At 40.7% G+C, this 17,019-nt stretch overlaps 1 protein-coding gene across 2 annotated transcripts in view; it reads left to right on the top strand.

Moving 5' to 3' along the window:
• Window positions 1–15,500, top strand: part of TMEM167A (transmembrane protein 167A) — a 29,554-nt gene extending 14,054 nt beyond the window's left edge. The window contains exons 1-4 of one of the 2 annotated variants that reach the window (XM_048849579.2): window positions 2,920–2,991; window positions 4,024–4,133; window positions 8,398–8,432; window positions 15,066–15,500. In XM_048849579.2, coding sequence (XP_048705536.1) covers window positions 2,968–2,991; window positions 4,024–4,133; window positions 8,398–8,432; window positions 15,066–15,136 — 240 coding nt within the window. In that variant the 5' untranslated portion in view covers window positions 2,920–2,967 and the 3' untranslated portion in view covers window positions 15,137–15,500. Of the gene's footprint in view, window positions 1–2,919; window positions 2,992–4,023; window positions 4,134–8,397; window positions 8,433–15,065 lie in introns of those variants that run through there. The other variant, XM_048849580.2, reaches the window with a different exon arrangement.
• The last annotated feature ends 1,519 nt before the right edge of the window (window positions 15,501–17,019 follow it).

The following is a 17,019-nucleotide window of genomic DNA, read 5'->3' as shown; positions in this document are numbered from 1 at the left end:
GGACTAGATGACCTCCTGAGGTCCTTTCCAACCCTGATATTCTGTGATTCTATGACTTTTTAAAATTGTACAGTAATGTTTTTAAAATGTGCGTATTTGTCATTTTAAGTCATGTATGTATTTATAACTCAAAGCCTTTTTTAAAATGGAATTTTTGTAGTATTTAATCATATTAGTGCTTTAAGCTATTAACATGGGGAACAATTTAAAAGTTCCACAGCTGAGGCCTCAATATGAGCTACTGCACCTCTTCATTGATTATTGGCAATTAAAATGCTATGAGCAATATAAATGTAAACTAGGATAAATTGTGGACAATGAACCAAATCTGAATACCCGGGTTTGATGCATAGAGATTTCACAGGGGCTGAAGGAAGGAATTCCTCCTTCCAAACTGTAGAGCATCAACTGAGCCACGCTGCTGGAATCTCTCCCCTAAACATGTGAATGATTAGTACGTACCTGAGGATGCACCTAGCTTGACCTAAAAAGCTATTCTGTGGAGAATCACAGGTAACCTCTCACAGCGCTGAGCCTTGGCTTTCAGATTTTTCTTTCTGCTGAATCCTGGTCCTTCTACTCTTGCAGGGTCAGGATTAGCTTTAGTGTTCATTTGTGGTAGCCTTAATAATAATACAGTCTGTAGCAAGGACTAACTGTTTATCACAATTGGGGGAAATGATAAATGGCAAAAATGTCAAGTTTCAGAATTTAATAAAAAAATTAATTGTTGGACAAGATTTCTTCTACTCTACATTTTTAAAATGTGTTTCTCCACATAGTTTTCATTCTGAACTTCTAAATCATGTTTCAGCCCTGTCAGTTTTTTTGGGTGTGGTACAGTTTTTCCTCTTGTTGTTTGTACAGATTTTATAGATACTGTCAAATCCCTATCTACTTATGATACCTAAAACCTCAACAAATTATCATAAAAGTTTATTGACTTCTTTTTGAATCATTTCATTTGTAACCATAAAACTCCCCTGCCTTGCTCTCCAGCTAAGTCACTATTGTACAATATGAACATTTTTTTCATTTCACGTAGTTCAGAAGGGTTTGTGATTCCTGATCTGTTTCTCCCTCAGCCAGGTAGAGATGAGAATTGAGCAGCGGTAGAACATGTATGTCTTTGTATACTCCTGTGGGAGTTCTGCTCATGCACAGAATTCATGTCCCCTGCAGATTTTTCTCCCCCTGCAGAATAATACATTCTGCTGGGGAGGCATTGCAATTACAATTTTCGCCCACCAGGGACTGATGTGGTGCCAGAAGAGAGGGCAGCCCACTCAAGGTTGGAGCAGCCAGCCAGGGAGAGGGAGGGAAAGAGGCTGCCTTCCTCACAGCGCGCTGCCTGCAGGGCCAGGTGAGGAGGCACGGGATATGTGGGGGAGGGATGGACAGAACAGGCTACATGTTGTTGCTGGGGGTCACATAGACAGTGGTTCAGAAGGGCTAGTGGTGGGGGGACAGACTGGGGTGGGGGCACAGGAGCTAGTGGAGGACAGGTTTGAACCAGGGGCTGAATGGGTATGGGGGTGCATGGAAACATGGGGATGGAGGAGAGGGTGCAAAGACACATGGGGACAGGGACAGATGTGCCTGACTGAATGAGAGAGGCTGGGGTCAGCCAGGGTCTGCATGGGGAGATTCCTCAACTCCCTAACCATCCTTCCACTGCTAAAAAAAACCTCTCTTCCATACTCCTCCAGCCCATACCCAACTACCCACCAGGTTCACTCCCAGGCTCCCACCCAGCAATTACTTCCGTCTCCCTCAACTCCTCCTTTACCCCTTACTCCCTAAATCCTTTGCACTGCTTCTGAGAGGTGCAGGAAATACTTTTCTGTATTGTTGTTTAAATGAATTATTACTCAAAATTGTGTATTAATATGCCTTGTAAGGAATCTATTTGTCAAAAAACATTTCCTGAATCTTTTCTGCTGTCTGTACTGTTACAGACATACTTGCTGACAGGTATTTTGAAATAAATTACCAAAATAATTGAAACTGGTGTGAGTATATTGTTATTTTGAAAATTAAGATATGCCATATGTTACAGAATTTTAAAATATTGTGTGCAGAATTTATCATTTTTTGGCACAGAATTACCCCAGGAGTACTTGTGGCAGTGGAAAGAAAGTGCCATGGCAGTTCGTGACCCCATGGCCTTTTTAATAGTAGCACTGATGAGGTCTTAATGAATCCCATCCAGTTCTCTGCTAGAAGATTGAGACTGCATCATGAAGGCACACAATAAGTGTTGAGTACATACAGATACAGTATTAACTAGTCTTTTATAATGAAGCCTCCTGGGTCCAACAGGAGGAAAAACAGGTATTCAGACAGCAATCTTTCAGGGACCTAAAACCCCAGAAGGAAGGAAAAACTTAATTCTTTACTTGTTTTGTCCTTTCTGGAGTTGAGAATAAATAAGAATTTAGAGCATAAAGAAAATAAGGCAATTAGCAGTTGTCTAATATACTTCCCACAGTTAGCTTCAGTGAAGCATAATATGCTATTGAGTTAATCCAAATACTAGCTGAGCAATATTAAGTAGGAAGCAATAAAACTACAGTCTCAGATAGGTGAAACATTTGCACATTGTAAAAAGAAGTTAAATAATTTGAATCTGACACTATGAATCACAAGCAAGAGGCTGACTAACGTCTTTTTAGAAAATGTAACTTCCTGTGAGCCCACTACAAAGAAAAGTGCACCACAGAGATTGCTAGTGTTTTATTAATTGAAATAATGGCTTGGCACTTACAGCAAATTAGCATCAGTATAGATAATGTGCTTGCTAATGGAAATATAGAAAGTCATAACTGAAGGTTTGTTTTCCCTGCATAGCATCTGCAGTTTCATAAAGGATGCTATATATCTCATGCCAGCAATGGTAGTCACAGTCTCTGGTTTGTGAATAGATAACACAATGTCCAGACAACATACTGAAATTAAGTGCACAAGATGAATTTGCTGCGTCTTATCAATGTAAGTCAGACTAATAAACTTGGTAATTTTATATTTCATTGTTTGTTTGTTTTTTTTAACCTATAGTAAATGGTTTTAAAATAAATATTTCCCAGAGACAAGAACAGATTCTCAAGAATCATTCCGGGTTCTTATGGCCTTTAGGCAGTTAATTAAAATCCCGACCAAGTGTTAGATGTTTACATTCCAGTAGCTTAATTAAAATACTGTACCTTATTTGTGCAATATTTACGATACAATGAATGCCTTGAGATGTGTTGTTTATATGAACGCCACCTTTTGAGTTTCAGAGAAAAAGATAATTTGAAAATGGTAACTGATTAACACTGATATGGCTTTAAAAGACCACAACTGAGTAATGCTTTTAGTTTATTTTATGGGGTTTTTTAAATGATTGGATTAATGTAAATTAATTGTATCTATTCTGCAGAAGATCTTTTGTAGGTAGACTGCTGATCTTGATAAAATAATATATGAAAATTTTAATGGCTGAATGGTTCTGTTTTTCTTAGCGGCAAATCCCTATTTTGATGCCCTTCCACATAATTTGTGCCTTTTATTCTGGGGCTATCACTGCTTTAATTGTCAGTCTTTTTCCCCTCTTTCATCACCTACTGATGCAAATCACAGTTTCATTTACTTTTTGGCTGAGAGAGGACAGTATCTGTATTCTTTAAATCTGAGGATGCAATTTAGGGGTTTCTCTGAAGCAGCTTGGAAACAGGTGTTGGAGCAAAAAAGTAAAGTATACCCGCCCCCCACACCATACCAAATGAGTGTGAATAAATGCTGAGTTAGGAACTAAAAATCTTGACATCACTTAGGCATTGTACATTGCATATGGCTGATACAATCCCAGTGAACCAGACTTGTTTAGAAGAGCACCCATTTTTTAAATGAGTATTGTCTCCTTGCTCTCTGGTGTGTGTGTGTGTGTGTGTGTGTGTGTGTGTGTTTAGAAGAGGTAGTGGGAGACTTTGAAATGGCTTGTAATGCAAAAGTGTAATTGTTTTTTTTAACTTTCTTTTTTAGTCTGCGATCTTCAACTTTCAGAGCCTACTGACAGTAATCTTGCTGCTCATATGTACCTGTGCTTATATCAGATCCTTGGCTCCCAGCTTACTCGACAAAAATAAAACTGGGTATGTTATTAAGTCTAGTTGCTTCTAAAAAAGTTTTATAGATTGTCTACTCACTTTGTTATGAACTGTGTATATAATTTGTGTTTTCACACAAGATGTTTAAGAGAGATTGAAATTTTGGTACTAGGCATTTAAATAATTTTTACATACTTCAGAATGTAAGTCAACAGTGTTGTAGTTTGCTCATCCTTACAGAAGATTTTTCTCATCTTAAAATTAAAAATGCTGCTGACATAAATGGGTATCTCCTAAAATGAAGAGGATGAAATGGCATTTGCAAGTGACCATGGAATTTTATAGTCGAGATTTTTATTATATAAAATAAACCCCAGCAAATCTTGCCGGTAGAACTATTCTGTAGATTTTTAGCTTTCTGCCTGAACCGGTGCTTATTAACTTCAACTCTCAGAAATTCGCTATAGAAAAAAACTTATTTGGTCATCTACCAATTTTTCTACTTCCATTTATTCTCACAGATGTGCATGTATTATGTCTGTGTGGTTTTTAAGGTGGGGATGGAAAGAAAGGGGGAGAACCTTTTATTATAGTTCTATTAAATTAAGTCTTTGAGGGTACAAGTATTAAGGAAAATAGTACCACAGATAGTTAAACATTTAACTAGGAATTCAGATTAAAATGAATTTTCAAAATATCGAACAAAGCCTCATTATCTCCATAGAAGTGAGTAGTTTCATCATGCCGTTTTAATATTTTTCAATGATAAGGAACTTGCCTTAGAACCAGTGTTACCTCTAAGCTGCGCACCTGGATGGCTGTACAAGAGTCAGGCACTTGATTAGTAGAGCCGCGCACATCCAGCGACTTATGTTCAGGTGCCCTTCCCCCGTTGCTGTTCGGCTGCACTGCTCCTGCCCTCTGCCTTGGAGCCCTTGGCCAGCTGCTCCCAGGACCCTCCTGCTGCTGTGCAGAGGGGGAGGGGCGCTGATGTCAGGGTGTCCCCCTCCCCCACCCATGTACCCCATCTCTGAAGAGCAGGGGTGAGGGGACAGGACTTGGGAGTTAGAGCCGCTGGCAGCCGCTGCACTCTGAATGAGCCTTCAGACTGGTGAGTGCGGCTGTGCTTAAAGAGACAGTGCATGGTCTTTCATGCACTTCCCCAGCAGCCCCCCCACACACACACACACGCACACTGCCCCTCCTCTTCCCCCCCTCTCTCTCTCACGCACACAGTCTCTGTCTTGCATGCACGCGCACACATACTGTCTCGCGCACACATACTGTCTGTGTGTCACACACACACACCCCTTCCAACATAAACTTGTGTTGTTGTTACTTCTTGGTACTTCCTGCAATGCACCTATATTCTCTGTAGTTTTACTCTTGCAAAGTGCCGTTATTTTTGTTTTTTGGCTGGTCTATGCATTTCATCATTTTATTTCTCTCTTATGCTTAAATTTAATTCTTTGAGTAGTGAGTTCAAAAATGCCTAACCTGTCCTGGCTGGAGTAATTATCCCTATTATAACTTTTAAAAATATATATATTATGTCTAGGTTTTTTGTTTCTTCTGGTGGCACATATCCGCACATAACCTCGATATTGGTGCACATAACAAAATTCACTCCGCACAAGGATGGAAAAAAATAGAGGGAACATTGCTTAGAATAACTTTAGAAATTTCCTACTCTCCAAACATACAATTGGATTTTGCTGTTTTTGTCCTCCTTTGGCTGCCAACATGGTATTGTCCACTTTGAGTCTTAAAGTCTGGTTCTATTCTGGAAAATGACAGTTTGAAAAGGGCACTAACCTATTCAACAAATTTTCTCCATCTGTGTACTCAGTCATATCAGTATTTATATTAGTATTTATTACTTATTTCTGTTAATATTGCTGGGCCAACCGTTGTGGGAAAATGAGCTGGATTCTGTTCTGGTTGCTTCTCAACAGAATGGTAAATGAGGTACCAATTGCTGGGCTAAATCCTGCCCTCGTTTACACACGTGCAACCCCATTCATCAATTATGTTTGAGCCAGGAAGAGTAGAGCTTGATATTTAGATCCCATATTGAGTTTGCAGGGCTGTCATTTAAAAATACCATCTTTTTGCTTGAAAATACAGCCAATTTGATCTGGAAGCCTTTGAGAACAATAACTATATATTATCCTGCTGTTTCTACATTTACTTTTTAGAACAGACCATTTTTTAACTAATTCTTTACTAAGAGAATTGTATTTGTAAAATCCTTAAGAATGATTTACTCTGCAATGCATCCGATGAAGTGAGCTGTAGCTCGCGAAAGCTTATGCTCAAATAAATTTGTTAGTCTCTAAGGTGCCAGAAGTTGTCCTTTTCTTATCACACTGGGGTTTTCTTTTAACTTGTATTTGAATGTCTATATAAGAAGATGCACTAGCTTTTTCCATTTATCTGTCCTCACACAAGAAAATCATACCATTACCATTGAGATGAGGTTCTTGACATTAATAAAGAAGGGAAGACATGAAGATTTACTGAAAGATTTTATTTTTTATCTGAGTTTCTGCTAATGGAGGATAAGACAATAGTCAATGAGGTGAACACAGTAAAAAGTTAGAATATTTATTTTACTGATTAAAATTCTAGTGCTGTTTTTGGCATGTAATACTTCCTTTAATCTGGAGCTACTATGTTTACTCTTGAAGCAAATCTCTCTCAAGTACAATAGAGCTGTCTTTATATCCCAGGAATGTTTTCAAAGGGTGCTATCACAGTGGATGACTTAAGCATTTGATCTGTAGGGTTATATTTACATAGATGTTGGAAGTGCCATTTTATTTTTGTTATATAAAATATTGAATACTTTGTACTAGAAAATGAAATGTCATTGCTTCCAGGCCAACACTTAGTTTCCTGAAAGTTAGATATTTACAAAGAACTAATATACTGTAAAACCCCTGTCCCTTAGTGCTAGAATATTCCATGCTTAGTTGGGAAAGTCTAGACATACTGGATAAAATGAATTCTAGTGATATTTCATCTTACCACAGAAAAGTAGGTACCTCATTATGCCTGCTCCAAATTAGGACCAGCAAAGTAATACTATTTCCTGTTCACTACTCTTTAGAAATGATCAACAGTAATATTCATTAGCTACATTTCTGTACTAAGAAAGAAAATTTGCATATGTTGAGTGTCTGTTACTTTAAATACAATCTCATCTTTGATGGATGGGAGATGATACAGCAAAGTGATATAATATACCCCCATAGCCTTTAAGAAGCCCCTTGTATTTTCTGCTGGCTTTTCTCTTTGCCAAAATAGTATTGAACTGTATCTAGCTACCACCGCAAAACAAACTTTTTAAAACCTTTTCTGACTCTGAAGTATTTTGAGTAGTCCCATGTGCTATATCCTTCCTGTACAATGGTCTTTCTGATATCATTTGGGATGATGGGATGGAAAAAATTCAGGAGTTTTAAGCCTCTGAAAATGAAGCAATTTGTTTTCATCTGCAAACTTTTTAATAACAAACAGCTCTGTCATTTCAATTGAGTACAGTACATTCTTCCCCTCAAGTCATCAGTTTTAAGTGATATCTTACTTGCGATGCCAAAGCTTTTAAATTGTGTGTCACCTATACTCTGCTACTCTTCTGAACATGCCTCTGGACATATTGTTAAATCACAGTTCAGTAAAAAAGTAAAGGAAAAGCCTGTAAAAGGCTTAACTTAAAGGAACCCTGTCAAGGTAAAATTTGGCCCCGTATCTAGATTTTCAGAAAAGTTTTTGGAAAACACCACCAATAATAATGCTTCCATGATCAATTAATTTCCAACGAAAACTGATTTGTTTAAATGTAAACTTTCCTCTCTTGTGTGTGCAACACAAAATGTGTAGCATTGTTACATATGAACCTCAGAAAGATACTTTCTCTACTTTTATTGCCTAACCTGAGAGGAATGCAGAGTAAAGAACATAAATAGTGAAAACAATTAGATATCAAAAAACCATTAGGAGATGGTTATGAGAGCAAATACCGTGTAAGTTTCCCCTCACAGGTTGGCAGAGCACCACTTCTACCCTGGCACTTTGTTGGCAGAGACTGCCATTTGTGTTTGGTGTTTTGGGAGGGCAAGCAAAGGATGAGTTGATCAAATTAAACATTTGAAGTCTTCAGAGGTGAAAAGTTAGTGCTCTAATGCACTGTTTCCATATGGAGAAAAAACTTAAATAGTACATCATGCATCAAATGTCATTTAAATTATTTTTAAATTATCATATTAAATGTAGAACTTTAACAACTTTTTATATATCTATACAGATTATTGGGCATATTCTGGAAGTGTGCCAGGATTGGTAAGTGTGTTTTTTCTCCTTGGCTCTGATAGCTAGCTCAAACTCTTTCCATAATATACAATATTATTACAGTGATTATAGCTGTATGTAGACATGAAAAATATATATTCATATATCAGCTTAAAAATGCAGGATGGTATGAGATCCTGTGGGATTTTGCAGGACTGGTTTTGTAATTGCAGGTTTCTCTAGTGCTAAGTGGACTTGTTACTGAGTGCTTATTAATTGTTAAATTTACAAAATCCTTTGGACTAGGCCTTATTAATTCCTTATATTACATATTATTTCTTTTGATTTATAATAAATGTGTGCAAAAATTACCTATATTGTTAAGAGTTATTGCCCATTAGAAATTCTAACTATAAATGTCTGGCTTTGGGCAGTAATTTCTCATCATAATAAAGGGACCTGGAATTTTTCATGTAGTAAAGTTCTATTTCATCATAAATAACCTTTTTCATTCCCCTTCTTGGTTAGCTTCTCTACTCTTTTCAGCTACTCTTGAAAAGCCATTGGTGCCAAATGGCAAGTATAAAGAGCTTGGTCAGCTGTTTTTATGACCTAGAGGGAAATTTCCACTTTAATTGAAGTCATAATTAATTTAGCCTTCCATGATGCCAGTTGTGGTTAACTTTATATTTCAAATGTCTTTTGGGGAAATGGTACAGCTCAGTGGCAGTTCTGTGTGGGTGTGCTAAGTAAAGAACAATCAGGTATACTTTTCTTCTGTGAATAAAGTGTTTAAAAGAAAAATGAAATGCTAAAGTTTAGATTGTACAATATGCATATAGCCAACATATACTTATTTGTGTAGTTCTTGCTAGTTGCCACTCAAACTTAAATGAAAACTAATTGTTCCCATTTTTCTTTGTCTAGTTATTTAAATGGTAAGACTTATTTCTCACTATAAACAAAGTGCTGGTGTTGTCTATCTTGCCTAAATGAGAGGTCAATTGTGATACTGACATCAGGGAACTCAGTGTCGGAGACTGCAAACAATTTTCTTTTCTAATTCAACACAGTGGAACACTTGCAATCAAAACTTGAATCATTAAAATATTTGGTTGAAATATTTTTCTGCAGCCGAGTGTCTTCCACAATTCTGAACCTGTGGATTGCTCTCCTCTCTCTGCAGCTCATGGAGGTGGAACAGTGTCTTGGTGTCGTTCAGTCGGGCCACACCCAGTTTGCTCCTACTTGCTGCAGTTTCTCTGCCTCCACAGCAGCAGACAGTGGTGATTTCTTTTTGCTCCCACCCTTACTCCTATTTTAATGTCTCTGCCCTGTTTTCTGGGCAATGGGGAACAGTGTTCTCCCACCTTGACGTTCCTCTTGCCTGGGTTGGTTAACCTGTTGGGATATAACCCTTCCTGAGCCTCCACTGCAACATCGACCTGCAGGCTCTTCTTTGCCTGATAGGCATGGCAGAACAGCCAAGAAATCACCAGGTCAAATCCAAGCATTGCTCTATATATGAGGCAGCTTTCCCATGCTCAGCAGATGGCGAGTTGTGCTCAGCCTGGACCCAGCCTTCATCCTTACCTCCATTAGGTTGTGGGGCTCCGAGTCAGCAGACAGGTGGAGACTCCTACCCACCAGGGCATCCAAAACTCCAGCAAAACAAAAATGGACTAGCAACCCCAGCACAGAGCAGGGAGAGGCTCCAAAAGCAAGGAGGATCTGGAGCACTCAATTCAGGGGGTAACTCCTAAGAGTGCCCTGCAGTACAAAGAAGTTAGGTTTGTGGGGCCGCCAGTTCCTTCCCTCCCTGTAAGTTTCAAAGTGGATCTTGAGTGCCCTTGACAAAGAAGCAGAGCTTCTAATCAGTCTCCCTCCCTCCCAAGCAGATCAGGAGGGCTCTGACAACAAATTCCCCCCTTGCTGTGGGAATGGGACCCAGTGTGGGAGGATTTTGAGACAGACCTCTTGAGAGGTCACCAGGGCTGTATGGAAGCCAAGCTGTCAAAGGCCTCACCAAAGTAACAGCAGAGCATCTGCGCTCCCAATGTGCGCTAAAAAGCTTTAAAAAAAAATGTAAAAGGTTAAAATTCTCCTTCTCCTCTGACGAAGGTGAGATTTCTGAGTCTGATACCTGAACAGACCACTGAGGATAAGCCTCAGTAAATTCCTCCCTTGAGGTTGCGATACCTCTTCAGTCTTCCTTCGATGAATAAGCCTAATAAGAGCAAGTTTGGGGAAAACAAAAGTGACCTCAGACTCTATAATATTCGAGAACCAAAGGGCTCTATTGCTGAGACACCGAAGGTTGATGCCATTGTGGCATCCCTCACTAGGGATATGGTTATCCCCTCAGAAGAGGAATCCTGTCCTAAGGAACCCACGGATTGAAAGATGGAGTCCACTCTCAAAAAAGGGCTCTGAAGCCGCCTCCTCCACCCTCTGAGCCTCCCTGGCAGTTAGCTGTTTTTGCAGGAGTATCTATTTCCTGGCTGGAAGATCTTAAAGCCCTTAATGAGAGAGATCATCCTGACCTTTTCTCCACTTTAAAGAAAGTCTCCCTAGCAACAGCATTTGTAGCTGATGCCTCAATAGATGCAGTGAGGTTCTTAGCCCAAGCCACAACTTTCACCTCAGCAGCCAGGCATCACCTATGGCTGTGTCCCTGGAAGGTAGATACGTGTTCTAACTAGGCCTGGTGGTTGGCCAGGTTTACAGGCTTCTTCCTTTTGGGCAAAAAGCTGGATAAGGTGTTGGCTGACAATACAGCAAAATCCAGATGGTGTCCCCCTTCCCCACTAAGGACTCTCAGAATAGAATATAGATAGTGCTTCAGAGAGAGCCACTCTTTTCGCTCCTCTTCCTCTAGAGGTACCAGAAAAGGGACAACAGATTCCCCAAGGAAAAACAGTAGAATCGAGATCCAAAGGGAAAGTCCAGAGGGACCTGGCACCCTAATACACTTTATGACAAAGGTCACATAGGCTTCTGCCTAATGCTGAAGCGAGGCAGGATTTTCCATTTCCTAGAGAAATAGTTTTCATTGAGCACAGACAAGTGGGTCAGGGAAATAGTGAGCCAGGGATATTCCTTCAGGCTGAGTCACCAGCCCATCCATTCTTCATCCAGTCACTCATTTCCAACAACCCATAAAACACAGACTGATCCAGAACAAAATATCTCATCTTCCAGATATGGGAGAGATAGTGTTCCCTCAAAAGAAAGTTTCTCCAGGTTCTACTCCATTGCCTTCATTGTACAGAAGTGCATGAGGGATATCAGGAAGTATTCTCAACCTCAAAAGGCTCAATAAGTAGATGAAGAAAATTAAATTTTGGATGGAGACCTTGACCTCTACTGAGACATACCTGTCTCAGGAGGACTTCTTCATTTCAGTATATCTAGTAGACACATATCTCTATATCCCCATCAGACTGCAATCACAGACTTCTGAGGCTTGCCTGTGGCAGGAAACATTATCAGTTTCAGACATTCCTGTTTGGCCTCACACGGCCCCCAGGTTTTTTTTACAAAGAGTTTGGTGGTGATAACATCCAGACTCAGGTTTCACACAACTCACCTGTATCCTTTCCTGGATGACATCCTGATCAGAGCTCCATTGCAGTCAGCAGCACACAGGGCCATGTCTCAGACATTGAATATCCTCCATGCACACAGCTTCATCTTCAGTGCCAAGAAAAGTTCTCTGATTCTATCCAGGAATTTATTTTCTTGTGCCAAAGCAGCAGAGCCTATCATACACTATGCCTCCAACTGCAAGGGACTCCTGATGGTGTGCGTAGGGATCACTTCATCAACACAGTCACCCATCAGGAGTTTCATGACTTCATACTAAAGATGTGGGACCACTCCCCAGAGCACATGAAAGATAAAGAATGGTTACGACACAGATGTGCATCTATCTGTACGTACAGTGTGGGCTCAGACATTGGTTTTTTGGTCTCATGCAAGATTTTATATTTCTTTTGTCTGAGAAAAATAGGTTAATAAAACATTTCAGCATGTTCACTGCGTGGTTTGGTTTGGTTTGATTTCCTTCCCTTGGATTATGTTTCCTGACATGGTAGGTTGCATCTTGGCATTTCTGCTGTTCACCCCCTCCCCTCTTCTATGACGTCATGACATACTCAGTGTAGGAAAATGGCTTTGGAGATGTTTATATACTATTCTTATCAAATAAAATGTTAGAAGACTTGCACAAATACTTCTACCAAAATGACAGGTTTCAGAGTAGCAGCCGTGTTAGTCTGTATCTGCAAAAAGAAAAGGAGTACTTGTGGCATCCTAGAGACTAACAAATTTATTTGAGCATGAGCTTTCGTGAGCTACAGCTCACTTCATCGGATGCATGTAGTGGAAAATACAGTGGGGAGATTTTATATACACAGAGAACATGAAACAATTGGTGTTACCATACACACTGTAATAAGAGTGATCAGGTAAGGTGAGCTATTACCAGCGGGGGGGGGAGGGGGAAGGGGGGACTTTTGTAGTGATAATCACGGTGGGCCATTTCTAGCACTTGACAAGAACGTATGAGGGGAGGTGGGGGGATAAACATGAGGAAATAGCTTTACTTTGTGTAATGACACATTGACTCCCAGTCTTTATTCAAGCCTAAGTTAATTGTATCCAGTTTGCAAATTAATTCCAATTCAGCAGTCTCTCACTGGAGTCTGTTTTTGAAGTTTTTTTGTTGAAGAATTCGTGAGCTACAGCTCACTTCATCGGATGCATGTAGTGGAAAATACAGTGGGGAGATTTTATATACACAGAGAACATGAAACAATTGGTGTTACCATACACACTGTAATAAGAGTGATCAGGTAAGGTGAGCTATTACCAGCGGGGGGGGGAGGGGGAAGGGGGGACTTTTGTAGTGATAATCACGGTGGGCCATTTCTAGCACTTGACAAGAACGTATGAGGGGGGGTGGGGGGATAAACATGAGGAAATAGCTTTACTTTGTGTAATGACACATTGACTCCCAGTCTTTATTCAAGCCTAAGTTAATTGTATCCAGTTTGCAAATTAATTCCAATTCAGCAGTCTCTCACTGGAGTCTGTTTTTGAAGTTTTTTTGTTGAAGAATTGCCACTTTTAGGTCTGTAATCAAGTGACCAAAGAGATTGAAGTGTTCTCCGACCGGTTTTTGAATGTTATAACTCTTGACGTCTGATTTGTGTTCATTTATTCTTTTATGTAGAGACTGTCCAGTTTGGCCAAAGTACATGGCAGAGGGGCATTGCTGGCACATGATGGCATATATCACATTGGTAGATGTGCGGCTGATGTGATTAGGCCCAATGATGATGTCCCCTGAATAGATATGTGAACACAGTTGGCAACGGGCTTTGTTGCAAGGATAGGTTCCTGGGTTAGCGTTTTTGTTGTGTGCTGTGTGGTTTACTGGGTTTACAACAACCCAGGAACGAGTCTGTGGGTGGAGGCCCTGGGGCAGAGCAGTAACTAGGAATTTTGGCACCTGGGGCAAGAAAGCATATTTGCGTCCCCTACCAGAGGCAATGCATGGGCGAGGGGGGCACATGGGGTCACTCCACTCACTTCTTTTTGGTTGCAGCCCCCCAACCCAGATAGACTGGGTGGCCTGCTGAGGTGAGTCAGGGGGTGTAGGTGGTGCTCCCTTCCTGAATCCCACTGTGCTACGCTGCCTGATGTCACTGCCCCGAGCCCTGACGCACTCGGCCTGCTCTGGTTAAGAGCATGCCCTAGGGGTGGTTTCAGTCAGATCCTGCCCCATGGGGTGAGAAGGGCAGTTTGAGTCCTGCCTGGCATTCACCCCACAGTGGCGGCTCCTGCAGTTCTTATGCTGTGGGGCTGGCGGGGCTTGGCTCTCTGCTGTGGGCCTTGCAACCTTCAGGCTTGCAGCGCTGCTCAGTTTTGGCCCTGCCCCCCTGACTGGACCAAATGTGTGAGAGTGGAGTTGTGACCTGGCTCATGGGGTTGCAGTGCCACTCACTCAAATTTGGCCTACCCAGATTCCTGGCAACATGACGACTGGGCCAAACCTGAATGGTGCTGGGACACCAGAGGTTGCAGTGCCTGGACCAGGGAGGTGAGCCCAGCCAGCCCTGTGGGACCAGGAGCTGCCACATGGCCCTTTAAAACGTTCTGGTGACCCAATTTTTGGGCCGACCCACAGGTTGAGCAACGCTGATGTAGAGGGTGTAATGGGAGGGAGCATGGCCAAGCACTGATGAGCTACATCTATTCTTAACGGCTATAGAGCAGCTCAACGGCTATAGGGAGCTGTTTTAAGCTAAACTGTGCTGGGACAGAGCTAGGCAGAGATTTGGGGAACCATAACTGGCTTCTTGCTGACCTCCTCTCTGTTTTACCAAGTGGACTTTGGATGCAGCAGCAAATCTGCCTCTATCTTTTACTTATAATTTTCCCCTTCTCCACCCTCTCTTCCACCTTCCTTCAACATCCTAAAGTAGCTACATTCACATCCTTACAATCTTTCAACTATTGCATATAATTTTCTATTTTACTAATTTAAACAGGATTGTACTCCTTATATCATACATTATATATCAATATATTCTATTAAGCCAGAACCAGTTAGATATAATGTCTGCCTGCTCCTGTGGTGACATCTGGTCAGTAATTCACTTTAATTCTTTCCACCAGGTGAACGGAAGAGTCCATATGTAGCTGTGTGCTGTATAGTGATGGCTTTCAGCATTCTGTTCGCACAGTAGCAACTGAAGAATGTCAAGAATATCTTGCTATCAAGCTAGTGGCTTAACGGACTTTGGGCAGCAAAAAAGATAAAAAGCATATTCTAACCCCTCTATCTCCTTGTTGCGTGTACTGGATGGGCCATACTTTTGGCAAGCATTTCCTTTTTTATTTTTGTTAGTGGACCATGGTGTACAGTTTAACAAAATGTAATTTTGGAATTGAAGACCTGTATTTTGATTACGTAACGTTAATTTAGTAGTATTGATACTGATGTGTTAAATTCTGCAAAAGTCATTGACATGCATTGTATATTGGATTTCAAAGTGGTTATTTTTAAGCCATGCAGTTGAAAACGAAGTTAATAAATATAAATCAGTTTGAGAGGTCTTTTTCTGTGTGTTTAAAAAGATATTCTTAGAACAGGAAGACCTGATAGGAATAAAAAATCCACATGATCATAGAGTATGGTTACAGAAATGCATTCAGTTCACTATTAATTCATTTAATGAATTCCTGTATATTTCATGGCCCACACATTTATGTACACTAATCATAATACCTCTGGTTTAAATGACATCTGCAACTTTTAATACTTTTTTAAAAAAAATTCCTATACAAATATGCAGTAATAGTCGATACAGGTCTTACCAAATTTAAAAAGAAGCTTTCTACAGTTAAAGATCATAATCATTGCAAATCATGTAGCTTTGCATCTAACTACCTGATTAGAATACACAAAGCTCAAACCAGTAGGTGTATAAACTGTACATGTACACTTTTAGAAGGTAAAGTTCTCCAAATATTTTCAATACTGTACCACAAAGGAATTCTAATGACTGTACAGTTGAGTATTTGTTAATGAGCTGTTTAGTACATCAACTCTTTCTAAACTGAAGATTTTATGTAATCTAGCCATTCATTTAACTGTTTCAGCAGCCTTGTAAGTGCCAGTGTTCTAAAGCAGAGGTGGGCAAACTACAGCCCGTGGACTGTCCTGACCAGGCCTTGAGCTCCTGACTGAGGAGGGTAGCCCCCCTCCGCCGTAGCCATGCTGCCATGCAGGTAGTGCAGCTGGCTCTGGCAGGGCGTTGCGGCTGCTGTCAGGACGGGGAACAGGGGTTGGATAGGCGTGGGAGTCCCGGGGGCCTGTCGGGGGTGGGGGTGTGGATAGGGGTTGGGGCGGTCAGAGAAGAGGGGGGGGTTGGATGGGTTGGAGGTTCTGAGGGGGCGGGAAGTGGGAGGGGGCGTATAGGGGGGTGGGACCAGACTGTTTGGGGAGGCACAGCCTTCCTTACCCGGCCCTCCATACACTTTCGTAACCTCGATGTGGCCCTTAGGCCAAAAAGTTTGCCCACCCCGTTCTAAGGGATAAGAAAAGCTACTGTAATTAAATTAACTGCTGTATATTAATGCATGCATTTTGGGTTTATTCCAAAGTTTTAGTCTTTAAAAAACTATCTAGTAACTTATTTTGATAGCATGCCTGAAAGGCATATTTATACTTCGTGACATTTTTGCCTGCATCTGAGAGTTGTCACTGTCACTGTTGAGATTTTGAAAAGCTAAGCTGTGTAATCAGAATGAGCAAGGTGGCAATAAAACAAACTGGAAGATGTACAGAAGTCACTGATTCTTGTTAGAAAAATACATTTCAGTTCCTACAGATGCCTAAGTTACATTGAATGCAAATTGTTTTACATCTCAGAGAAGAAGTGACTTCTATAACCCATTAACTGTTATAGAAGCAGGCCATAGGTATAGCCCAACTGATGCTATCATGCAGTTCTGAATACTAAGATTCATTTTTCTAGCTCCAAAATACAAATATAAGTAAGACTGAGCAGTTGAGAATGGGTCACATTTTTGGCTGCCGTTTGCTCAACTTATGCCAAGCAGTTGG

This window comes from Caretta caretta, chromosome 5 (genome assembly GCF_965140235.1).
Source record: "Caretta caretta isolate rCarCar2 chromosome 5, rCarCar1.hap1, whole genome shotgun sequence".
Taxonomy (NCBI): Eukaryota; Metazoa; Chordata; order Testudines; family Cheloniidae; genus Caretta; species Caretta caretta.
The sequence above is the reverse complement of the archived record's forward strand: the minus strand, read 5'-3'. Positions and strand labels throughout refer to the sequence as shown.